This window comes from Spea bombifrons, chromosome 5, assembly GCF_027358695.1.
Source record: "Spea bombifrons isolate aSpeBom1 chromosome 5, aSpeBom1.2.pri, whole genome shotgun sequence".
In the NCBI taxonomy this organism is placed as follows: domain Eukaryota; kingdom Metazoa; phylum Chordata; class Amphibia; order Anura; family Pelobatidae; genus Spea; species Spea bombifrons.
The window spans coordinates 14472023-14498878 of record NC_071091.1 but is presented as its reverse complement, the minus strand read 5'-3'; the positions used below and the strand labels follow the sequence as shown (position 1 = coordinate 14498878).

Below are 26856 nucleotides of genomic sequence, written 5' to 3'. Positions count from 1 at the left end.
TCCTTAAAATGTGTTTCCTAGAATAACACAGACACTTTATCTCAAGGCATTATCTCAAAGCGCATTTAGCCACCAGGCACGTGGAAACATCCGGATAATATTTAATCAGTTAGTTTAATGCTTTTTTAAATCTGGCCACACTATGTGACCCAACAATGTATTTCACCCGAGATCCAAGAGAACACTTAATTGCACAAACAAGTATTTTTGTTAAATCTATGCTTGCGCTACAACAAATATGTGTCATTCTAATTCCTTTTCAATTGCATGTTGATTTGAAGGACAGTTGTGAGGAATTGGATTGTTATATCTTAAATGATCAGTGAGGCTGTCTGCATTTGAGAACAATGTTGTGCGCCATACAGAGCAAGAATGCATATTAAAGTACTTTGTGGGTTGTATATTAAAGTATTTTAGGTAATTTAATATGCAGTCTTCAGCTTGTAAGAATAACAACATTAAAGAACTAACTCAAAAGAGAAGCTTCAGCTCCAGAGCAGCAGCGTATCACCCTCCTCTAGTTCCAGTTTTTGTGTGGTTGCTTGAAGCCGCCGACCAGCGGCAGGAAAGTGTGTTCCCACCACAATTAATAGGAGCAATTTCTGCACCCGCGTGCGGGGGTCTCCGTTGACCACCTTGAACTCTGGAGCTGGACACATGTGCACAGGAAAGCAGGAGATGTGCTTGGCTGTACACATGTCCTGCAAGCGTATGAGAAAATGAGCAAGAACAGAGGCAAATGCGTAGGGAGGATTCCTCCGTGCTCTTCCAAAGGAGACCGAACAAAAGTTTAAAGGGGACACACAGCTATCATTCACATGGACGTGCATTTGGTGGCTGGAGTGTCCCATAAACAACAAACCAAGTTTTAATGCCCCCAGAGAACTTTTCCAGTGTAATCCCTCCGCTTTCTAGCGCAAAGCTTTGCTCTAATCTTCATACCAGCTGCTTATCACCATAACTGTGTATGTGTATATATATATATATATATATATATATATATATATATATATATATATATAATACAGTGTACACCTGGTAACAGCAGCCACTGGTAAGATAGTGTCATTTCTGAGTAACACACGTTTAGGCGAGGCATTGCTGCTGCTGCTTTAATGTGTCACATGCATGTATTTATACTTCGTTTTCATGTGTGTGCCGAAATTCTTGACAGTACCCTGGAATTATTGATGTTCTGAGATGACCAGTTTGAATGTTTTGGTTTCTTTTGGAAATGTTAACGTATTTAGAGCTTTTGCTGACTCTCTTGCAGACGCTCGGTTCAGGGCATGGAAGTTTCATCCAGGAGTTGGTGCGTTCATCTTATGTGTCTTCTCGTGGTGACATCGGTCTGCTCCAGGGCTATATACCACAAAGAAGTTCATGGGCATCCAAACTCAGGAAGCCTGGGTGAGATTGACCATGAGTGCTGGGAGGCTTCGTCACGCAAACTGGTAGATATGAAAAGGCTTAGAGTGGCAGATACCATCATAGGCCTTTGGGACTTCATGATCTACTTGAAGGAGTCAACCAATCCTAAGCATAATTCACTCTTTGATGGTTTAGCTCAGGACTTCTGGGACATATACGTGGATTGTGTCCTGTCAAGATCACACGGGATGGGCAGGAGGCAGTTAACATACCCAAACCGTTTGTACAGTCTGCATTAACCAGTACAAGGTATTCCTTCATCATTTTTGCTCATACACACATTGTAATATTGTATGTTTTTATCTTACATCAGTTGTAAAAAACTATATAGTTGGGTTTGTATGGGATCCTGGACAGTGACTTGATTTTATAGTAAACATTTTGTTGCTGTATGATTTCTAGAGAGTGGATCCCAAATGATTTTTTTTACTGAGAATACAGTATAGTAAAATATTATCGAAAGTAAGACATCTTTTTTATTTATAGTTACATTTATCCAGATGTTTAAAGTCATTCCAAGGAGCACTCCGGCCATATCCGCCGGTCCCTTTCATTTTCTGCGGTGTTCCTTTTGCATTTGCCCCTTCTGCATGCAGGAGATGCGTTCGGCTGATCCCATCTCCACGCATGCGATATATTTACCTCCGGCCAGCTCTAGCTCAGTGATCACCGACCTCCGTGTGTATGGAAGCACTTTCCTGACACCCTCAGACAACAGAGGGGAGGGCTGTGGCAGTTTTAACTTTAATATGAATTCTTCCTTAATTGGGGGGTGGTCTGAACATTAAACTGTCCTTTCAAGTTAATTAAAAAAAAACTTAAGTTCTGACAACTTTGTTTAATAAATGAACATAAATATAAGCATTTTTACTGAAATTCATTTACAGGAATGCCCAGTTTTCGTTGATTGTCACAAAATGTTATTAATATTATAATTAACTAAATCCTAGATACTTAAAGCTCATAGATGTAAATATTAAAACTCTCCAATCTGTGGAAAAATGCACTAAAATAACGCAAGTGTTAGAACAGGTTTGGGGAAGGTAAGTTTGAAGCTCGCTTACTACAGTTTCCATGTGAAGCTTGATCCGGTGACATGCACAAACTTTTCTCTTTCATTTTAAAGGTACCACCAACCAATGCTGTTAGCGTTTTGACGATCAACTCAAGGACAATTTATATTTGAGACTTTCTTTATAAATGATGCCAGCGTCGCTCATTATTAAGACATTCTATATTCAGTGCATGGGATCTTGGGCAAAGATTGATTTCATGGTGAATCTGTTATTATTAACTGGGAGTAATGAGAATCTGTTCATTATTTTATGGATATGTGCAACCATATGATGTGCTGCTGTAGTGTATTCATTTTGTGATTTGCTTCTATGCCCTTTCTCCAAGGGATTCTCCATGTTTACAGCTTTTATCCTATTTTTGTATGTACCATGGACTATATTCACTAAACAATTACCTGATTAAAATGTCACAATGACTAACTTGGGTATTCACTTAACTGATGCCAATGAAGGCTTTTGTTTTTCTCCGATCAGCCCTATATTTAGAACGCATGGTTATTTTCCGGGGGTCCTCTTTCATTGGCATTAGATTGGGAGTGGTGAGGATGGTGTGCCTTTCCAGCATGCTCCATGATCTTGGGTTGCCCCCCCCCCTGCAAATAGTAATTTTATTATAGTGACCAATATCCAGTTAGTTTAGGAATCATGATCCTTTTTTGTATTTAAGTTTGGTTTCTCTGCAGTTTTTTTCTTTTTTGAGTCCAGATCTGATTATAATTCGTTTTTGAGCAGGAGAGAAAAAGTAAAAAATATGGCGACTATATACAAAGCTTTTTTTTTTGCCACAACTAGCTATATTTTTTCAAGTTAATGGTGAATCAATACTATAACCCTTTTCCATCCATTCTCATTTGTTTTTTTTAAACCCATATATATAATTTTCCTTGTCTGAATTGATACCTCTTTACTTGCCATGAAGGTAACATACATAAGATGGGTTATTGAGGCGTGCGATTCTCCATGTTAGTGATTATTTTAGAAAAAAAAAAATCTAATAAAGTTGAAGTATGACCAGTCTGTTGCTTCTGGATTTCTTTATTTAGCTGACTTTAGTGTAAATGCTCCATTCTCTTGGTTTTCATCTTCCTCTCAAACATTCCCAGTGAACGTACCGAGCCACATACGTGTATTCCTAGCGCTTCTCCCCAACGGCTGGATTCAACAGCTTCAAGAAGGACATGACATGAGTTAAAAAGAACAGAACTGTAGTGTATGCAATTGTTTAATCGTTCAACAATGAAATTTATATTGGAAATAGGATCAATGCAAATATAAAAATATATATAGCTTGACTAAATATTATATTTAATGGCAATAAAGATAACAAAATAAATAAGTTACCAAGCCCAGTTATTATTGTGTTATACACCATTATATTTATTAATATTATTTAATCCATGGAAACATCCGTAGGTAACAGTCCCAACATGGATCGTTTTACTGCAACTGTATTAAAGCCTTTGCAACTCAATAATCATAATTGGAATGATATAGAGAGATAAACTGCATAGCTTAAGTTGGGGATAAATTGTAAATTACTTACTAAACCACAAAGTGTTGTGTTGATCTGTCCCAAAACTTTACGCTTGCATCTTTAACAGAACAGCGATACTTATATTTTTACTATAAACAATTTAGCAAATTGTACTTTTCCAATCGTAATAAATGTTCAGTTATATACATACAAAAACATTAAGTATCAGTAATGAAACCTAGGCTTGGGTACAGTGTATGGATCCCAAGGCCATATTTTTAGTATTAAACAGACAAAATTTAAGGAAGAGCATTTTCTGCATCATATGAGGAACAATTTGGAAATATATCAGGCCCAGACAGGCCATTTGACACACTGGGCAAATGCTTGGTGGGCCGCTAGCCGACGGCACGCCACATTTACCCGATCTGTTGCTCCAGATTGGATAATTTGCTTCATATTTATTCGATCTGTTGCTCCAGATTGGATAATTTGCTTCATATTTATTCGATCTGTTGTCAATCGAGCAGCAGATCGGGTCTTGCAGTGTGTCTGGTACACGCAGCCTCACACTATGCGAGTATAACATTCATACCTGAAATTCATCACCCAGGATATGAAGCAGGGCTAACTATAAATGTGAAAGGGCAAACCGTATGGTGGAAATCCGCTGTCTGATTCTGCCTTTGGAACTGAAATTCTGTACACAGGTTACATTAAAATACACCTGAATATGTATCTGAAAGACAATCTTCCTTAATCTTTGCTATGTTGGTCTAAAAGCTTAACACTTTTTGTCTTCTGTAGTGCTCCACCCCTGATAGAAACTCTTTTTAGGGCGATGTCTGTATCAGCTAAAGGCCCTCCTATCAGATGAGATGGAGTACTTTCTACCGTCACGACCGTGCCACAAGGAACCTACAAAACAAATATTACATAATTACACAGAATATCCCTGACCATACCTTATTATTTATTGTTTTATAAAGTGCCATCATTTTCCACTTCGCTGTACAATGGGTATTAAGATGCTTTAAACTTTTATTAAATGCTCTACTGTATATTGCCATGCCCCCGTCTTTGCTTGATGACTTATGAAGAAAAGTATTTTTTTTCAACACCATAATATGCTCTTGAATGTTTAGCCCCTTAAGGACAATGTATTGTGAGCCCGTATATATATATATATATATATATATATATATATATATACACATACATTTTATATATATATATATATATATATATATATATATATATATATATATATATATATATATATATATATACACACACACACACACATACAGGCTTTGTCGTGAAGGGGTTAAAAGTCGCTATTTGAACCTTTTCCAATTAATGGAGCAATTACAACCAGAAAGTAAACAGCCCATTTTTGCACTTACTGTTGTATGAAGGCGAGGAATATGTGTTGAGTGCATAATTGCATTTTTGGGTTTTACTTTAGGTCTTGACGATTCAATGGATTTTTCTTGAAGTCGTTTTGCTTTCTAAAAATAAACAGATATAAAGTACATATGGTATGTATAAATATATGTGACTACATTTATTAGCTGAACATATAATGAAAGGATCATATATATATATATATATATATATATATATATATATATATAAAGGAAAATGCAAAACAAGCCCCAAAACAGGGGGCACAATATAAATCTTATCACAGGGTGTACAATGGGGATAAGATGATACTATGTAATATTATTCATAAGGGTTAAAATATTACTTTAATACTTCAACTTTTAAAACAATATTCTAAGATATACCGTATTCTAAAACTGTATTACTGACAGTTTTCCTAGGTAAGGGCTATAATATTGGAATGTATCCAGGTAAAACAGAACAATTAATATTATGTATGACTAGAATGAGCTAAGTGACATTTCTTTGTGTTTGTGGACTCTGGTACAAAACCTGGTGTACTCTAATATCAATATATAACACAAAAAGTACAAAGCATAAAAATACCTTCAGAGCTTCATAATTTGATGTCCGCGCAAGGAAATTATCCCATGATTTCATTACTATTTCCCTCTGTTTGTGGTTTGCTTTTATCTGGATATAAAAAGAACAGTTGTCTATGTATAATGCTTGACAAAAAAGACAAAAAATGCAATTCTGAAGCTTGATGATCTCATGAGGGTCTGTTCATCAAAGGTTCCTTCCTTAAATCACAGAGATAAGATCATGTATGAATACGGCTAATAAGCTGAGTAGACCTCATACCATGTGATTTACCTAGATTTACCTTTAGTAAAGGTTAAATGTGTTTCAGGTCTCTATTCATGACCCCAACACCATTTCCACCCAATCCTCTACCTAGCCCAGGTTATTTTAACCCAAAATATCATTTCTACACAACTATATGAAATGTGAAGGTGCGAGAGGTGGTATATATGTATGGCTAACTCCGACAAGAGTGGGAGAGCAGGGAGTAGAACTGGAACCTGCTTAAATCCCCTCCCCCCTCAATCAATGGCTCCGTGGGAACTTCTCAAAGCTGGTTCCTGGTAGCTCTTCTCTCCCTTCTGCACTTTATGGGACCGGGAAGAGGAGCAGCGGAATCAGAGAGGTGGAGCAAGGGACACACAGGGGCCACACTAGCCCCCCAATATCCTTTAAATGTGGTGGACATGCACAGAACCAGGTTGTGGATGAAGCCAAACTAATCTTGACCACAGATCTACCTCTGTATATTTCTGTTGTTCTTCTTGAAGCTCCATTTGTTGGTGGTTTTCAATCATCTCAGTCTGGTGAGAGGCAACAATTTTACTAATATTTTCTGACGCTTTTGCGATAACGTCCAAGACTTCTTGATCACAGGTTACAGGTTTGATGTTTTCAGCTTTCAGTTCTGCTCTGATTTCACTCCATACTTCCCCAACCTGAAACACAAAAATAAATTAAAAGAAGGACATAAAAAGTAATAATTTTACAAACCCCATGACATAAGAATAATTTTAAAAACATATATATTGAACATTTCTATGGACACTGTTATGTATACGTTTATTTACTATGCTGTGTACAAACAGCAGGAGTCTGTTGATAAGTCCACTGTAATTACTTTGTATTTTTAATCATGAGTAGCTAAATCTTTTAATGTATGACAAAAACTAGTAAGGATATTATGTCTCATTACATCTTATTTATTGGCTTTCAGATAAAACATAACATACTGCAACAAACACCTGGAATATGTGGCAAAGCCTGTAGGTGAGGGCCATAAATGTCACCTTTAAGGATTTTAAGCACGGTCCTCAAGGGCAATAATGCTCAGGAACACCAATTTGTAGAAAACTGTGTGATTTATTTGCAAGTGCACAAATCGAACACCCGAAAACAAAATCATAAAAGAAAAGCCTAGCTCTCAGTTGGAGCCGTCCCTGGCCCAGACAGACCAGCACATTCCGACTGGACCTAGCTAGAATCTAGAACCCCCCCATGCCAGGTTCTGGACCCCCCCCCCAGACACCACACACGGGTTCAGGCAAGTATTGCCTCACTTGGCTCTGGGATCTTCTTCAAGTCAGCTCCTTGCCCTGGGAGCACAGGGCCCTCTCCCCTCAACATTCTCTCTGATTCTCAAGCACCAGGGGGTTTAATGTCCAGCACTTATGCAATACTGGAGATGGAGTATTGACCCACCCTGCCCTCCGAATGCCCCACCCCAGGGACCCATACTTATAATTTGAACGTGATCTATGCATAAAAACACAACAAAACACCCCTGAAATGCAGTGACATTAAATGTAACCATTTTAACTTTTGTGGAAATTATTTAGATCGGTCCTTACCTTAAATTCCAGATACCTGCTTATCACACTTAGTGTCACATAATCCAGGGCAGACAGGCCGGGGAGATTTTCAAAACCTACAAAAGATAATTCAGCCTTTATGGCACTGAGCTTTTTTCTTATAAAGTTCCAACACCAGCAAATATTTAGAATATAAATTTCCAAAAGCCATTACAGCTATTTAACCGTGCTAAGCAGCAGTCCTCTGGGGTGGTAGAAAAATACAGAGAATATTAAGATTCCATCAGGCCCTGGTCAGGATGTCAAACCATACGGCTACGATGTGCACACGCAGCATTCAACACAGGGAGCCGGCATCCGCAACACCTTGATGCACGCTAACACCATTTAAAACCCCAGGCAGCACCCAGATGTCTCCTCGTTGTGGAAATTGAGCTTTAAATTAACCAGTAGCTTCAGACAGCTTGTACTGGACAGAAGAAGAGAAATATTATGTATTCCTATGATCTTCCATCGGATTGGTTATTGTGTTTTATTTTAAATTAACATTTAGCTGCGCAAATTCAAAGAAATGTGGTTTTGTTGTCACATGAGCAAATAGTGTGAAGAACTGAAAAAAGAAAAAACTTTTATTATTCATAAAAAAACTACAGTCCTGAACCTAATGTGTTCAGTAAAAAATGTATGTATAAATGCTGTGTAACAGGTACTCCGGTTAAAAAAAATTCCTAATTGTGATATTTAGTACATTTACAAGTATTTCAGAATAAACACCTCAAATGTCTAACAAAAGCAATTGTGCAACTTACCAATTTTGCAAAAAACAGAATAAATTTTGGCTCGAGTGTTTTCTGCAACTTCCATAATAGCAACGCTGAAGCAGCTGCCGGGCGCTGGCGTTATCTCCTGAGCATCCTGGAACTGTCCCACTAAAGGCTTCTTTGCATCTGGAATAACAGCATGAAGACTCAGATCCACTTTCCAAGCTCTTTCCACTACGTCCCCACTTTCTAGCACCCCCTTCATTATATTCACAAAGATAAATATTCCCTGTGCATTTATCATATAATGTGTGTACTGTGCACGAGATGGAAACGGGCGATATAACAGTAACAATCAAGTACATTTCTGCTTGGAACTATATTACATTCCATAATGTATTTTATTACGAAAGCTTCAGCTTCACAATTTTATACAATACATTTTTTATCATAAAGAATGTTAAGTAATTGTGATGCTTTTTAATCAACAGTAGCATAGAGACTTGATAGAAGGTATATTAAAAATGCCATGCATGCGCACAGGTCTTCAACGAAATATGCACATGTAAAGCGAAGCATGGAAATGTAATTGGCTCCGATCTCATATAAGACTTATTACACCCCTAGTTTTGAGCTAGAGCCTTAGATTTGACTGCTGTGGAGAGAAATTCTGTGTATGATTCTGCATTAATAGTGAGAGAAGATTGCTTTCAACAACCCCACCACGGTCTACGAGATCTACAACTGATCAGCTACAGAAAGCTTGGTACGTCCCAGAAGATTCCCCATAACATAAAAACACGTTTTGCTTGCTTGTAAAAGTATTTTCATTCCCCGCGATAAACCATCTAGTTAAAGATTCAATTGACTGTCATCGTTCTTGTAAAATAGCCGGTGATATTTCAGTTTGAATACCCATCGATCCTCATTCAAATGCATTTACACACCTCCTTGCCGAATTTATGAAAATGTTTTTTAGAGCCAGGAATTCACCGGCAGCTGTAATCTCAAACTCAAATTAACCTGCAGCGTCCCCAAGTCAAGGAAGGACTGAACTGGATCAAGTCAACAAAACTAAGGGTTTATCATCAGTAAAAAAAAAATATTAATAACATAAATAAATCATTCTGAGCAGTTTCATACTGGGTGTTAGCTTCAAGAACCCAAAGGTTAGAGAATAAACTATTCCACAGGCTATACTCACCAATAATACACCCAAATTCATCACGTCTCACACCCAATTCCTCCTCCTCCTGTTTCCACAACTGTATCAGAAGCTTAGCGGCCGTCTCGTTCTTTTTACCGCGCCACGTTGCGATATGCGGAATGGTTTTAGGATTGTCACAAAATTCCACTAATATTCCAAGTACTAAATTGGTCATGCTTTTGATGTTAAGCTTTAGGGAAGAACAAAAGAATGACATTCAATAATCCATTTGAGGGCTAGTAAGTAGAAATCTCTTTTAAGATAAAGTAACTTAGGTTGCTTTTGTTGGGTAAGCTTAAAAATATTAAGAACTTACCGCTAATAAATCCAAAATGATAAACATTCCTTCTTTCTCAAGAAAATAGTCTTCAGAAGTGAAGCATCCCAAAATACAGCACCTCAAAAATAAATATAAATATATATTTAGCTAATTTAGTAAGACTTATGGGGTTTAAAACTTTAAATAGTTTAATTTTTACAGACATGTTTTTTTTTCTCAAGATAAAAGAAAATCAGGAATACATTATGGAAAGAAATAATAAGAGAGAAAGAGGGGGGGGCAGGATTATTAGAAGTTGAATCCAACCTTTGCAGAAGCTATGTCATCTAGATTGCGAGCTTATCGGTTTGTGTTAGTCTGTCAATTCTAGTTTTGTATGGACTGTAAAAAGCGCTGCTATATAAATAAATGATAATAATAAAACAATTATACTAATATTAGTTAAGTCTTGTTTCGAGACTACCAGGTAGACTGACAACACCTGCAGAACGTTCAAAGTAGTGGCACGAAACAACCATTAGACGGCACACTATCGACACAAATGACAGCACAGCCAGACCTACAGCAAATCAGAAGGGAATGCATTGGTGACGTCCTATGGAACCAGGACAGCAAACGCCTTAACTTAGAACATATTGGGTTTTCATTCATTTACTTACCTTATGTTATCTTACTTCAGACTAAAAATAATGTGTTTAAAAGAAAGCCATCGCAAACAGATCTTTAAGTACTGAATTAAATTATAAAAGCTACCTTTAAAAGCTCTAGTATTTACCCATATATAAAAATACATTATACATATATACTGTATATATATAAATAATGTATTTCTGAGATATGAGATCTAGATCAGCTAAAATATGTATGTGCAAAATTACCGTAGTAACACGTTCTCTTTAACACTGCATGCTTGCAAACATCACACACTTTAACTCACCAGACACAGTCCAAAGTACAGAAGAGGAGCTTGTTGTGACCCAAACCGCTGTAGAATTTAGAGGGCTCCATCCTCAGTAACAGAAGAAGCATGTCGACCCCTTCTGTGCCAAACAGCTCCTATGAATTACAAACATGTATTGATATTTATTAATCAGAAGCACCATGGAGAATGTTCAAACACCACACTGAGTTGATTCTTTATGGCAATGGTAACGGAGTCCTGCTTGTGCAATGAAATCCTTTGCTCCGTAGACTTTTGTCAGGCCGGACAAATAAAAATGTCTAATATGCTGCTCCCTGAAAACATTATGCAAAAAAGAGAACGGCTCAATGCTTATTTTTATCTCACGCTAATAATAAAAATGCTTGGTGGGATTTAAGTTAAATAATATCAGACAGTGCTGATGTTTAATGGGTATAAACAGTATATATATATATATATATATATACATACATATACACACACACCTGATTACTAGGCATTGTGAGGAACCAGGGGCTGGGATTCTAGACTGCCCTTTATAACCAATATTTAGAAACACAGAATTTGACGGCAGATAAGAACTGTTCGGCTCATCAGGTCTGCCTATTTTTCCTAACGTGAAGACTACAACCTTAATCAGTCCTTGGTCTCCTTAATTCAGGATAGTTTTCTGCCGATCCCACACACGTATGAATTCCCTCACTCAGGGCCGGGCTCGGGATGACGAGGCAGCCCTGGTGTTTTATAGCCGGTGGCCAGAAATTGTGAAAAGTGCAGCCAACAGCAAGATATCACACGCCACACGTTACGTTTTTACGCTCATGTAGCGTGCAGGTGGGCATGGAGCGATGTCAGCCAGCATGGGCCTGCCATCACTGTATTAACCTTTACCACTTCTGATGGGAGGCGGTTTGACTTATCTACCAGCCTCTCAGTAAAGTAAAACTTCCTTGAATTACATCTATGCCTCCAACTCTCTCTCAGGCCTTCTTGCAGGAGAAGTTTCACACAGTCATGAGAAATGTTCATCTGTTCTGAAAACTCCTGGTTTGATAAATACTCCTCAGAAAGGGAAACTGTTGTGTTCTACGTATTATTTTTGAGGGTAAAAGACTGGGTGAAAATTTGGGGAATGTTGTGTATTTTGTAATGAAATAATAAAACAAGCACTGAATTCTTTTCGTCATTATTGCTTTGGGCATTTTGATACAAACCTTTTTATGAAGGTCACTTTCACAAATTGTTGACAAAATAAAGAGGATATCAGCCTGGATTTCCAAAAGAACGTAGTCTTCCTTTCCCTCCGTGTGAGTCAATATTTTCCTTAATGTCCCTGATTACAAAGACATTTCAATTATTATACTGGTGTAAATATAAATAACAGCTTTATTTGATATAAATTATTTAATAATAGTGCCTCCAATTACTGCCCCCCCCCGAATTATATATATATATATACCGGTATATATATATATATACCGTATTTATCGGCGTATAACACGCACTTTTTTAACTAAAATATGAAGCTGAAACCCTACCTGCGTGTTATACGCCGATAAATCCTAGAGCCAGTGGCGGAACTACCGGGGTCGCAACTGCGACCGGGCCCTGGAGTTCTGCCAGTCAGGGGGGACCCAAGGGGTGCCGAGCGGTTGCTGAAGACGACCGCTCGGCAACTCTCGGGCCCCCCTGACTGACAGAAATCCAGGACTCCTCTGCTGGCGGCCGCCGCCGCCGCCTGCCTCAGCCTCAGCCGCCGCCGCCTGCCTCAGCCTCAGCCGCCGCCGCCTGCCTCAGCGCTTCAACTCCTGTGTTGGAAGCGTGAGGCGTTTGTCTCGGGTGCCGGCGCTCAGCAGTGAAGCGCCGGCACCCGAGACAAACGCCTCACGCTTCCAACACAGGAGTTGAAGGTAAGTGGCCGCCGCCGCCTGCCGCCGCCGCCTGCCGCCTGCCTCAGCCTCAGCCGCCGCCTGCCGCCTGCTGCAGCAGCAGCAGCCGCCGCCGCCGCCTGCCTCAGCCTCAGCCTGCCTCAGCGCTTCAACTCCTGTGTTGGAAGCGTGAGGCGTTTGTCTCGGGTGCCGGCGCTCAGCAGTGAAGCGCCGGCACCCGAGACAAACGCCTCACGCTTCCAACACAGGAGTTGAAGGTAAGTGACCGGGGTGGGGTTAGGGAGAGAGAGGGGAGATCCTGAGAAGGGGGGTTAGGGTGTGTGTGTCTGAGTGTGTGTGTCTGAGTGTGTGTGTCTGAGTGTGTCTTACTGTGTGTGTGTGTGTGTGTGTGTGTGTGTGTGTGTGTGTGTGTGTGTGTGTGTGTGTGTGTGTGTGTGTGTGTGTGTGTGTGTGTGTGTGTGTGTGTGTGTGTGTGTGTGTGTGGTTTCCCAGATAGCAGTGATTCTGATGAAGTTTTTTTTGTTCAGTTTTTTTGTTCAAAAATGGGGGTGCGTGTTATACACCAGTGCGTGTTATACGCCGATAAATACGGTATATATATATATATATATACACACAATAATATAAAAACCCAACATTGATAAATGGGCACTCGCAGCCAGTCCATACTGAAGCTGATGTTATTGCACGACTGTCAACTTTCCTCTGATGTTTGTTGGAACTCATACCTGCAGGGACATAAAAAGCAGCTATGCTTCGATTTGTCATGATGTCAGGACTGTCCTGGCTGAACTGGGATTTTAGAGAGGTATGTTGTTGGCACCATTATACTGCCTAACAATAGACGACGGCCATTTCAATGTTATTTTTAACATGTGGTGGTGGGCTAGTAGGTGGGCGAGGTGGTATATTTTGGCCCAGTCACCTCCACGGCCACTATGCTTATGCTGAGTGCCCGGATATGACATCATATCCCGTAGTTCCGCCTCTGAAGGACACATGGTGCTGCATACGTTTATTGGAGTTAAAGGGATGGTTACCAAGAAGATCTCTGATCTCCCCAACCAGTCCATTGAGCAGCGGCACACCTGGGAGTCTGACTGCCCCCCCCTTAGGCGTTGGACTATACCACTGAGAGGGGAGAACTTGCAGGGGAACTAAAAACATTTAAAGGAATCATTTATGGATAAACATGTTTGCTTTACTGGTCCCTGAAAAATCTATCCAAGAATTACTTTCCCTTTACTTAAGAGATTCAAAGGTCTTTAAACAACATTGCATCTAAGTGTAAAAAAAACTATGTTTTGATTTACCTAAGAGTTGGCTAATTGCTCCCTGATCACAAAGGTCCTGATTCACAGCCTCATCCCCAACGGCCACAACAGACCTCAGCAGCCTCAAGCTGTACCGCATCTGAGCATGCTTGTTGCCACGACCACCGGCGCCATGGAAACAGTTCCCTGCGCCAGAGAACGCATCTGAAACAATAGTGTTCAAAAGAATGGAGTTATTATGATTGAGCAGAGCTCGGGGTGTCCCACGCTAAACCTCCATATAACAAGACAATCATGTGAATAAGAGCAGTATTTGTAATTAAAAAATCACCCTGCCAGGATATCCCAGCAACGGCTTTCATTTGAAAGTTTTGAACATTGTTTTAGCACAAGTAATGGCCTTTTCTAAAAGTGGTTCACAGATGTATAGGCCTCAGTCCATGGTCTGGTCTTAAAATATGCCTATGTTTATATTCATTCCCACGCTAATTTAACCTCTACATCTTCAGACCACCTTCTCATAGTTACATAGATAATGCGGTAGAAAAATGACATATAGTTATAAGAAGGGTGACCCCATGTTTTTTATACTCATGCAGTCACCCTAAGATAGACTACGTTACGACAACAAAAATCACCTTGACTGATGCACCATTCAAGGAACAGAAGGATCCGCGTGCTCCCTTGGCAGGTCATGTAGTCCTCTAGCAGTAGGGGAGCCACTGTTGTAAGGGTTGCGATGGCGTGAAGCTGCAGGTCTTCAAACCGAGCAGAGGGCCAGTCATGGATCCCAGGCTTTTCATTAGCTTTCACATAATTGAAGAGAGCCAACACCACCTTCCCATCACAGAGCAACTTTAAAGAAAAACATATATGTTTATACATTTCTAAAGTCTTTCTATCATCCTCTATAATTATTCCATGGGAACCAACGTATTTTGATTTTTATATATATATATACTACCATTCAAAAGTTTGGGGTCACTTTTAAAAGAAAACCAAATTTTGTCCATTAAAATAACATGAAATGGATCAGAAATACATCAGTGTAGACGTTGTTAGTGCCGCCCCTAATTTTTCATGGACTATATTCACTGGCGTACAGAGGCCCTTTATCACTCCCATCACTCCTGTGTGTTCATTAATCCTCTAGATTGTAAACTCGTTTGATCAGAGCCCTCCTCACCTGTTGTCTCTGTTAGTCAATTTGTTATGTTACATACTACTTGTTATGTCGTGTCTACCCATTGTACAGCGCTATGGAATTTGATGGTGCTATATAAAACAATAAATAATAATAAATAATAATCCAAGTTTAAGTTTAAAAGGCTATTTCATTGTTAGAAACCCCTTTTGCAATTAACGGTATGTTACAGCAAGAAATTTCCTGGTTCTCTGTAAAAACAGCTAAGTGACCCTGAATGGTAGTGTATGTATGTATGTATATATATATATATATATATATATATATATATATATATATACCACTCTGTTTTTATAAGTATATACTGAAAAAGGGACAACACTGTACCTGGATGGCAGATTCATCTTTGGCTAAGACCACAATAATGTTAAAGAGCAATTTCTTCATCTCAAAGTCTTCATTATTGTGTAGAAGTTTTAGACTTTTAACCAACGGATTGTGACTCTTAACTGAAATCACAGAATAAAAAAAATTATAATTCAAACAATAATGTAAGGGGGTTAAAAGACATTAGCACAAAGGGACTTCACAGCAAACCTGTAAAACACGAGCACGGAAAGGAGCCAGTTACTGAGTAAATGTTATCTTAAACCTTGTTACTGTAGACACTCTGGTCGGTGTCTTTAGAATTACACGTAAAACCTGCAAAAAGATACAGCTAGTGACTTCAAATATTTAAATAAGAGCATCCCAAAGGCTAATTGCTAATTGTTTTAATGCAATAGGGTTCACCGAGTGAAGCATATCATAGATTAGGAAAGCGGGTTGTTATACATTCTAAACTCACCTTCGGAAAAAGTAGCAAACAGGATGAGCTGCTTGGCAAATCCGCTTTCCTGAAAATGTATAAAACCAATGAATGCATTCTAGAAGTGATAGTAAATAGAATAAACGTCATCACTTCTTTCTCCAGCACGACTGATTTTCTGAAGGGTTACATCAGGTTTGAAATCTGGTTTCCTTCAAGAAAGGCAAAGTACTCTGGTTCTTTGTAATCCTTGGCACGCACCAGATCTCATTGAGTAGCAGCATGCCAGGGATCCCAGCCACCCTATTAATGCCCGACCTAAACCTGCCAACTCTCAATTTCCTGACTTTACTTAACTTTTACGTTTGGCTATAAGTTCATAAATACTTCTTTACCATCGGCTCCAGAATGTTTTATTTTTATCTCCAATGGAACCTACCCTTCATAAAATGCACATTTACTTACAATCATTGGAGGCCCGCTGTTTTCTGCAATCAGTGTAGCGATTACAAGCAGATCATTCCTAAGCTGACAATCATAATGTTTGTAACCATTTGTGAGAAGTCCAACAAATGAATCTTTCAATGCACTGAAAAATAGCACGACAGATCAATATCACAGTAAAAACAAATAAATGATAGAAAATAACTTTTTATTATACATCTTTTTTACCCTATATGCAGTTTCTAAGCTGCTGGATGCATACAGGTGCAGGAATGAACATGCCTTAGGGCGGCATATTGCCACCTGGGTCCCATGCCCCTTGTGACAGAATGACCTGTCATACAATCACTTCCAGCACCAGTCAGCATGCGCACCTTGGAACCCTGCTATGTGTACCCAATAAGTAGACACAACTACCTTGAACTGAGTACAGCAGGAATGAACAGTTTATTGTAGTAAAACATAGACTCATATAGCCACAGAACTTCATTAACATAAATTAACAGATACATGTATTCAACCCAACCTTTAATCCCCAATCAGCAATCCTATTGATGGGATTAATTAAACAATGGAGTTCCTGCCTGTTTGGCAGCCAGGCTGGAGCCATCTCTGACTACCTTGGGGCCTTGTATGACAGGTCATTCTGTCACACCCCTTACATGGGTCTTGGTGGCTCTGAGCTCACTGTTAACGAAGGCTTTCGGACCTAAGATTTTGTGGAAGTGCCTGTTTTTGGGCAGACCAACCCAATCTGTATGATACTTCAGGTTGTGTTTTTCCATTGTAACTTTCTTTGGTTAGTTTTAAAATGTAAAGGTAATTAATTCGATATACATAAGCCAAACAAACTACAACTCTGGCTCACAGCATCCACATAACGTAACCTCTTGTGTGATGTTGTCTATTATAATATGAAAATAACAGCGGTTCTGGAAGCAGCACTTACTAGATACATTCTATGTTGCTCAGCTGAGTAACGAGCTCCTCCTTAGGTCCATTTTCCAGAAGGTTCCACAAGATTTCAGAAGAACGGAAAAGCAGCTGTCCAGATGGATCGGGGTCATTCAGACGCGAACATATTCTGCTACCAGCCTGGGCTTTGGTCATAAGCTTACAATTCTCTGCAGTGCATTATAGAAATTTATGAGCTTTTTTTGGAATTTACATCCTGTCTTATGCATTTCTTTGGGTAATTATTAAAAATATTATTAAATTATTATTAAGAATATTACCAGTCATTACAAAAAGAATCATTAGATTGAACTCTTCAACCCTGTTCATATAGTATAGACAACCAATAATAATCAAGCAAAAAAACACCTTTTTATGCTGCATTAAATGATGTAGTAATTGGGGCTGGTGAAGATGTATTAGCTGGGAGGAATTATACTCTTAGTGTCAGATACCAAATATATGGTTTTCCCTCGGGGAAAGCTCCAGCTAATTTGATCTCTTTCTTCCTGGTTTAATGTAAACAGTGTGATTACTGTAATTACTCTCTGCAGAATGGAACAGACAGTTCCACAACTGGAAACTCGTATTCATTGTTATAAGGATTTTTTAATTATTTCCCATGTTCCACAAACAATGAATGAACATTTTTAATTAGGCATGTAATGATTTCACCATCATTCATTGACTAGCGTATCAGACTGGTCCCACTCATCAGGGCAGTTCAGACCCAGGATGCATGGCAAGCCTCCCATGCACCTAGAGGCATATCCGCCGTACCACACCGATGAAGCCTATGAGAGGCTGAAACGTACGTCTGTGGTTGCTGAAATCCTCGTGCAGGGGAGGCTAATGGACAGGTCTCCTCTGTAATGGTGCAAGTGAGCAAAAGAACGGAGATCCCCCTCCCGAGTAGGTACCCTCCTATAGGGCAGGCTATTTCCGCACTGTATGTTCTCGGTCTGAGATGAGGCTCCCATGTTGTTTTTCTCTATATGAACTCCCGCACATACATACAATGGGAAAAACCGCAGAACTTACCAGTCGTCCTAGACAGCAGCTGTAATACTTTTAGCAAAGATATTTTTTCCTGCATGCGATTCTCCACCAGTGTAAGCGACAAAACCAGGGTCTCTGCCAACCCTCCAGCCTCAGCCATCTGAATCTTGAAATTCACATTTGTTGGTTGAAAACCTGCGGCCATACAGATGAGGAAAATTATTTTATTCTTTACAATTATACTTATAGCGGTATTTGTCCATAATACAAATGCAACTGTGATAAATGTTTTCAATTGTATAACGTAGCAGTTAATTTAACAAATGTCAGTTAAAAAATGAACATCAACAAGTACAAAAATTACAATAACAATAATAAAAGAAGAATATTTTTCGTATTTTAAAAAATGATTTAACGTTTCAGTTCACAATTTAAAATTTGTGTTTGTTTGAACATTTAGGCAACAATATCTTTCAAAGAACCATTTTGGAACCAAGAGGAAGTCTCATAAATATAAATATTTCTCTTTGAGCTTTAAGAATTTAAGAGAACTGGGTATTGCGTCACATTGTTCCAATTTCTGCTATCTACCAGCAGCGTAACTAGAAATCACAGGGTCTGTGTGCTAATATTGCTCCCCGGCTTACCCAAGCAACATGTTCTACAGTGCCAGTTTTGCCAATAGTTTGTCAGTGCCAACTTTGTCCCCAAACAGCTTGCCTGTGCCATCTTAGCCTCCAAACAGCTTTCATGTGCCATCTTTGTCCCCAAACAGCCTGACTGTGCCATCTTAGCCTCCAAACAGCTTGCCTGTGTTTCTCTCCCTCTATGTAGACTGCTCCAGCATGCAGGAACTGGATGTTGTTTAGTGCTTGCTGGTCCAGACAGCATGCAGGGAGAGTGTGAGAGAGGACGATCTCTACACTCACTGTGCCGCTAACTGCAGGCAGCTAGCAGCTTTTAAAGTTGTGGTCGCAGGGGTCGCCTGGGCCCCCTAGAGTGGCGAGCCCAGTTGCAGTTGCGACCATGATTGTTGCACACCTCTTATCTACAGGTCTTAGATCTTAGTCACTGCAAATTCATTCATCCCATTAAACAGATTTTTTTTAAATGCTAATGAGTTCCTATTTATGCTAATAAAACCCTTTCCCTCATAGATCTTAATTAGTCAGAGCATCCCTCTGAGTGATTAAGACTGAGCCATTCTATTCTTTAGCACAAAGCAATATGATGAGAACATGTGTGTTTGTCTAGAAGGGTGGGCCAAAATAACAAACCAAAACACCTAAAAAAAAAGTTGTGCCCCAAATACATAATATCAAGAACCCAAGAAAAACATCTATCAAAAAGAAACATTTACCTTCAAGTTGTTGTTTAACAGTTTGTGGGTTGTAAAAATTGACAATAGAGTTGCAGATCTGTATCCTCAACTGAGAACTTGGCACTCTCATCAGACAGCCTATCAAAGAAATAAGAAATTTCCAGCATTATTTGAGATTTTAGAGAAAAATAGTTCTCCTACTGCTGGTAATCAGAAATGCTTATTCAATTACATACAAGTCACTACTTTTGACAGATATAGGCCTATATGAGGATACCCTATATGAGGATACACCGTATTTGCTCGATTATATGACAAGGTTTTTTCCAGAGCAAATGCTCTGAAAAATCCCCCTCGTCTTATAATCGGGGTCGTCTTATAATCAGACCTCAACTAGGTCTGACTATGAGACTAAGATCCAGATCCCCCGCAGCGATGCAGGGGACCTGGATCCTCCTGTCCCCCCCCACTTACCTGTACCTCTGAGTCCTGCTCGGTCCGGGCAGCGTATAGAGCTCTACGCGATTCGCGTACACAACTCCCGCTGCAGCCGGGAGGAGGTGCGTTTAGCAGCGGGGGTTGTCTGCGTCCGTCGCGCTGACCTTCCCCGGCTGTCAGAAATCGGAGTTCCCCGTGATCTCTGACAGCCGGGGAAGGTCTGCACGATGGACGCAGACAACCCCCGCCGCTAACCGCACCTCCTCCCGGCTGCAGCGGAAGTTGTGTACGCGAATAGCGTAGAGCTCTACACGCTGCCCGGAACACGCACCGGGGACTCAGAAGCTCCGGTAAGTTTGGAGGAGGGAGGGGGAGGGAGTGTTAAATGGGGGGCATAAGGCATTTCTGGAGGCAGAGTGCTCTGTGAAATGCCTTTTAATCCCCTATATGCCACTCTGCCCCATAATATGCCTTTTAACCCCCTAAATGCCAGAGTGGCATATAGGGGTATAAGGCAATTCTGGAGGCAGAGTGGCACATAGGGGGTCAAAAGGCATATCATGGGGCACAGTGGCATTTAGAGGGTTAAAAGGCATATCATGGGGCATAGTGGCATATAGGGGGTATAAGTCATTTCTGGGGCAGAGTGGCAAGCCAGGGGGCAGATCTGCATTACTGGGGGGGGGGAGGCAGGTTGAAAAAAAAGGAAATAAAAACAAAATATTTTTCTCAATCATAGCTTTTATTAAAAAAAATTGTTCACATAGTTTACATGAATTAACATTTACTGGTAAAACTTTTTTTCCTATAGGGTCGTCTTATATTCAGGCTTTTTCTTTTTTTCATAAATTAATATTCAGATTTGGGGGGTCGTCTTATAATCAGGGCCGTCTTATAATCGAGCAAATACTGTACTTATTTTCCTGTGCAGAAAACACTTCAACATTTAAAGAACGGTAAACTAAAGTTTAGGAAGCATTTCACACAAGCAAGAAGCTGAGTTGGACAAATACCGCATAAGCGCGATAAAAGCCACAGAAAGAAAATAACTGTGTGCAGAAAAATCAGCTTAAAATAGTCATCCCTTGGCTGCAGCTGAGCCATGGCACACTCCATTTATTAAGCGATCACAAACTGTTGAACACCCTTGTTTTATCTTATATGGCCTGTTTATCAGCTTAAAAAAAGATCTTAGGCATGTTAACCTTTTCTAAAATCGGTATTTAGAAAACCTACTTTATACACGTCTCTCTGCATACCTTATTTTTCCACTATGTTCCTAATGAGAGACTGATATTTGGAAGAAACCTAAAAATGTCTTTCTGGTAACTGAAAGAGAAGGTTTCAACAAGTTGATATCGCAATATGTCTCCATCAACTATTGAAGAACTGAAGAACACAAGATGTTCCTTTGCGGTCAATGTTTTGATTTTCTTCAACGAAAACCGTACAATACTAAAAGATACACTACCGTTCAAAAGTTTTGGGTCACATTTCTAGCTGTAACATAATTGCAAAAGGGTTTTCTAACGATCAATTAGCCAAATAGTGAGCACAACGTGCCATTGGTGTGATGTGGACTGATAAAGGGCATCTGTACAAGATATTCCATTAAAAATAATTTATTCCCAGATATGATAGTAATTTACAACATTAACAATTCCTGATCCATTTCATGTTATTTTAATGGACACAATTTGCTTTTCTTTCACAAACAAGGACATCTTAAGTAACCCCAAGACGTTAAACAGTAGAGTATGTATTGTGATAAAAGGTTTCTTTGGTATAGGACCCGTACCTAACTGGGATATTGACTCTGCAACATCTTGGGCATAGTTTATTTCGTCTGATGTCTTCTCCTTCAGAAAAGGTAGTCTGTAAATGTCACATAAAAATAAAATTATTACTAGAAATATTAACGTACAACAATTTCATAAAGCCATATTTTATGTTAATGATCATAATAATTCTACAAAGGTTAGCTACTTACCCAAAGAGCTTTAGAAGATCAGACATGGGATCTATAAACTCTTTGTGGTCTCCTACTCTTGCGGCACAAACGTTCAGAATTTTCATTAATTGTGTCAAATCCTTCAAAGGCTTTACAAATATCGTATATTAAGGAAAAACTAGGACTTTTAATTAAAAAAAATCATCTGAAAAAAAAGAAGACCTCACATAGGATGATATATAGGTGAAAAAGCCCCCCTCTCCCACCCACTTGCCTCGGTATAGATGTCTGCATAAAGGATACAATACCATTGCAATAGTGTTTGGCTATTTTTTTCAAAGTCCTCACATGCCTTTCTGTTAAATCTCTCTGAAACAACAAAATCTATTTAATTTTTTATACATACCAACAAAAAACAAAAGTCTCCAACGGATTCAAAAATGTTTGCTTATTTATTTTTCAAGAGTACAAGAACGTTACATTTTTTATATAAAAAAAAGACATACAAATAAAACAATTGAATACAAAAAAATGTTATAAGACATTATTTTTGAACAGAAAGTTAGTGTTCCCGCAACTGAGAGAAGCAGATGAATGTTATCCTCTGGGGCCATTATTCTCATTATAAGGCAACCTGGGACTCACTATTAGTCATTCAGGCCACTGTAACACCAGTAAAGCTAAAAGGAAGCCCAAGTGCCCTTTAACAACCGCAATCTCCAAACGTCTGCTCTGGGGATAAGTAGTATATGTATTTTCCAGCGATATTTCCGCTTTAAAGAGACAGTTTAATGTCCCATACGTCGTCACCAACCAACAAAGCACATCGAAGGTTAAAAAAGTGAAAAGACTTAGCTTTAGAAGATACTGCGGCTCCAACTGTGATCTGCTATATGTGCCAGTTTTAGGTGATAATAAGCAGCCAATGACTGACAAGAAATCATTCCCATTAAAATGAACGCGAGTGCTTCCTGCGCATGCACTGAGTCTCATTGTACTCAGCTATCATATGCATCAAAGTGAATATAATGGCTGGAGTATACTTCATTTACAGCAGCTACCAACTGCTGTTGTATACGTATATGCATATGTCTATAGATATTAATACTAAATGGCTTTTAAAATTAAAAGATAAAAGAAAGCTGAAGCTATGCAAGGGGCTTATATCCATACCTGGGAACCTCTGCTTCAGGTCAACACCCAAACACGCCCCGCTCCCTGCCCATTTTCCCTTTAAATGGGGGTGTTTCCCGTGATGTCAACGGGAATGCCCCCGACGTGAGAGTCCGAATATGTACATATTTCTACAAACACCGACGGGATTTTCAGAAGGTTTAATGAATAACTCACAGAGAATGGATCTTCAAAGAATTTCAGCACACGAGCCAGATCCATGGGTTGGAATGGAATCGCCTAAAAGGAACATGAGATAAAAATAATAGAAAGAGACATCATAAAAAGGACATGGAAGAATACATTTGTTTCTGTGATCATGTAAGACGTTACTGTATAGAGACCATAGCTTACATTGTTTATCTGCAGAGCTGGAGGCTGCCATTGTAGACAGCCATGTGATACTTTGGGTGACTCTCCCTCTCTGACACCACTATGAGCTGATTCTTTACGGAAATACTAATGACATCTATGTGTCCAGTGAATTATTTTCTTCCACAGACTTTCACTAGTGATTAAGACCGAGCCATTCTATTGTTTACCACAGACAGTGTGATAAGGAGTGAAGGCACTAAGATAATTGAACTAGAACACATATATATGACTGATTTGCAGCTGTCTGAATACATATTATGTAAGAACTAGAACTGTTTGACCATACAGTATTGGTGAAACCTATTCTCATGTATAACTAGTAATAGTTTTTGTACTTTTTTAATTTTTTCTGAATATTATTGAGTTATACAGAGCACAGTACATTCGCAGAAAAAGCCACCATATGCAATACGGCCCACGTTAAGATCCGGGCGTGGGTATAACGTATACAGCTTATTACGAGAGGGTTGACAGTGAGCAGAATAGACGTCGTGGCTGAGATTTACCAAAGCAGGTGGTGTGCTGTATGGGTGAATCTTTGTCACAGAGTTATCACCTGTATCTACAGCTATTGTTGTTTATTACTAGTAACAGTTTATTGTTAGTTATAGTAATTTGTATTGCAGTACAAATGGAAACGTTCCATGGAGCCAGTAAGTCAGGCATTTTTAGTGTTTTTGAATGGCAGTAAATTCGATCCTGGCTCTGGCGGCCATATGATCTTTAGATGGAACACTTAGTATCAGGCCTGGACTGGCTATCTGCATGTTGGGCAGATGACGGGTGGGCTGATACGGCTGCGGACTTCCTGATAAAGCTGCTCCAGAGACAGATCAGGTCCGGCAGGCCGGATAGGTGAGCTATGGGAGTATAAAACCATAACGTGCGGCCGTGCGTCATCAATTGGCGGCTGTAGCCCTCTTTAGTATGCACTCAGTGTAATGGCATATAATTAAGATCTAGGTTAACATGATGTATTTTGATAGTGGGTTCTTTGTATGAGAGTCACGTGTAACATGCATTAGTTCACTCTCTGACATGTGCCCGCATACCCTTACGTGAACACAGGAAAAACACTTGGTTGACAGAACAGTGCGTGTGCGCTACCCCGCCATTCCCAAAACACATTTACAGAGAGGGGATGCCTAAACGATCCATAAAGCAAACCAGACATCATGTAAACCCCCTGCTGGCTGTACGTGGAATTGCAAGCAAAATACATAAAAAGATCTTCATTCAGTGTCCCAAAGTTCTGGTACCAGAGGAGTCCGGGAGATAACTGCCCCCTCCCCCCACCCGAATACCCTAACCTTGCAGCCCCAGCCCCCCCCCCTTTATTCTACAGGGCTTAATATTACCTCCTGATCGCCGAGGTCTGTATCGGTCACCACAAGCCTCACTACGGGACGGGCTATTTTCCTGCCGTTCGCCGGTTTGGAGTCCACGGGCAGAGCCATGCTAGCCGCCGGTAGCGGTGCCCGGACCGCTCCCAGCTCCTGTGCCGCCGGCATGTCTGTGAGGGAGACACAAGAGCCGGAGGCCGATCGTTTCTGTCACTTGGTCTCCGCAGGTGATTTCCGATCGCTCAGTCTCTCCCCGCTTTCCCGGGAGTCCTGGTTGTCAACACAAGCTCAGGCTTCGTTACCATGCCGACATGACTCCGTCTAGAGCTACGGTGGCTGCCGAGGACCAAACATCTCTGCAGGCCACAAGAGTGTAATTCGCTCATTTTGAATCTTTAGCATTATTTTGGAACATTAAAAAAATGAATGACAAACAGACTCTTGTTTTGACATATCAATCCAGTTTATTTTAAATTGACTACCATTTAAACACAGAACTTTATTAACTTTAATGTAAATATTCAAATTTCCTCTGCAATCAATCTTCCATTCGTAACATAGGCCGACTGTTTGCCTTTTAAAAGAAAGCCTTTTATCGCAGCTGTAAAGTCGGGTCAATAAAGAAAACAGAGGAAGGCACAGAAAAGCAAAAATCTATGATTATAGCAGGTGCTGAAATAAGAGGCGGTCTCTCCATAATTCAACATTATCTCAAATACGTAATGAAACGTCATCACCCCAATTGCACATATAGTAAAATATATTGCAAATACATGAGTTTATTCACTAAATGGACAGCTGTGGTTTCTTCTCCCTGACTTCACTATTCATTATGAAGGGCCAACAGCAGTAGGTTTTCCCCATCAAGAAGGTCTGAGCTGGCCCTGTATAGTGTATAATTAAATGTATAATGAGATTTTGGAGAAATCACAATGATGTAACTATACATTATATAGGAGCAGCCAATTCCTTGCAACAACCATCGCTTAACAAAGGCAGCTTTCACCGAAACCTTTGCAAAGGCCTCACAGGAACTACTGTTTTTACTGAATGTATCATGTGGGCTAACATGTTATCTGTCTATACTTACTGATATATTTACAATATATTTTATATACATTATTATATTACGAAATAAAAATACAAACACAAAATAAACCCCCATCTCATCACTCTATGGTAGTTTTATTTTTTTGCTTTTTATGTTTAACCTTAACAGAAAATTAACCAGATTCTGACTTCAACTGACCTGAATCTGATTTTACCGTCGGCTTTAAATAGATGAATACACTGAAAGTTTTCCAGATCTGATAATATTATTAATAAAGAGAAAGAGAGAATGACTGTGTGCTGTGTTCCAACAGCGGAGGGGCAGTATTTGCTTTGCACACCATATCCATCGGTATTCTGCGTATTCACAGATTATTTCTTCTACTAATAATCTTTCTTTGGCGCATTCACCAGTTGAATTATTACACAGTTAGAATTTTAAACACGTAATGAGCCGGAACAGACTCCATGTGGTCAAAGTCCTCTTTACCGCGAAACCCTTTGCAGCCAAAAACATAAATTAATATATATTTTTTAAAAAAAATACGAGATCCAGGATAAACGAGTATTCCAACACATTTATTTTGGCACCACCACCGACGTTGAATGACATAATAGAGCAGGTAGTTTTAAATCACTTTAACATTGAACGATCAATAACATAGAACCACTACATACAATTGCGCTTACTTTTATTATTACTAATATCGTTTTTATTTATGTCCATCCAACTGCTCTGCTGGAAAAAGAAAACGGC

General features: G+C 39.5%; 1 protein-coding gene across 1 annotated transcript; it reads right to left on the bottom strand.

The window, feature by feature from the left end:
- Positions 1 to 4443: 4443 nt before the first annotated feature.
- Positions 4444 to 25333, bottom strand: CFAP69 (cilia and flagella associated protein 69). Its single transcript, XM_053468151.1, has 23 exons — positions 25065 to 25333; positions 23509 to 23571; positions 22462 to 22527; positions 22198 to 22307; positions 22006 to 22082; positions 19809 to 19907; positions 18491 to 18643; positions 17445 to 17619; positions 16517 to 16640; positions 16091 to 16139; positions 15631 to 15752; positions 14738 to 14954; positions 14139 to 14303; positions 12151 to 12269; positions 10952 to 11070; positions 10051 to 10132; positions 9732 to 9924; positions 8576 to 8713; positions 7806 to 7882; positions 6696 to 6893; positions 5977 to 6063; positions 5388 to 5492; positions 4444 to 4899 (listed from the first exon to the last, which is right to left on the bottom strand). The coding sequence occupies exons 1-23, from the start codon at positions 25215 to 25217 to the stop codon at positions 4738 to 4740; spliced, it is 2853 nt and encodes a 950-aa protein (XP_053324126.1). The 5' UTR covers positions 25218 to 25333; the 3' UTR covers positions 4444 to 4737.
- Positions 25334 to 26856: the final 1523 nt, after the last annotated feature.

Excerpts from the sequence above, each read along its gene's own strand:
- CFAP69 (XM_053468151.1), bottom strand. The coding sequence starts at position 25,217 with ATGCCGGCGGCACAGGAGCTGGGAGCGGTCCGGGCACCGCTACCGGCG. Across the intron at positions 17,620-18,490 it reads GCTGCTGTCTAGGACGACTG|AGAATTGTAAGCTTATGACC; the intron begins GTAAGTTCTGCG and ends AATGCACTGCAG. Across the intron at positions 12,270-14,138 it reads AGCAATTAGCCAACTCTTAG|GGACATTAAGGAAAATATTG; the intron begins GTAAATCAAAAC and ends CTTTGTAATCAG.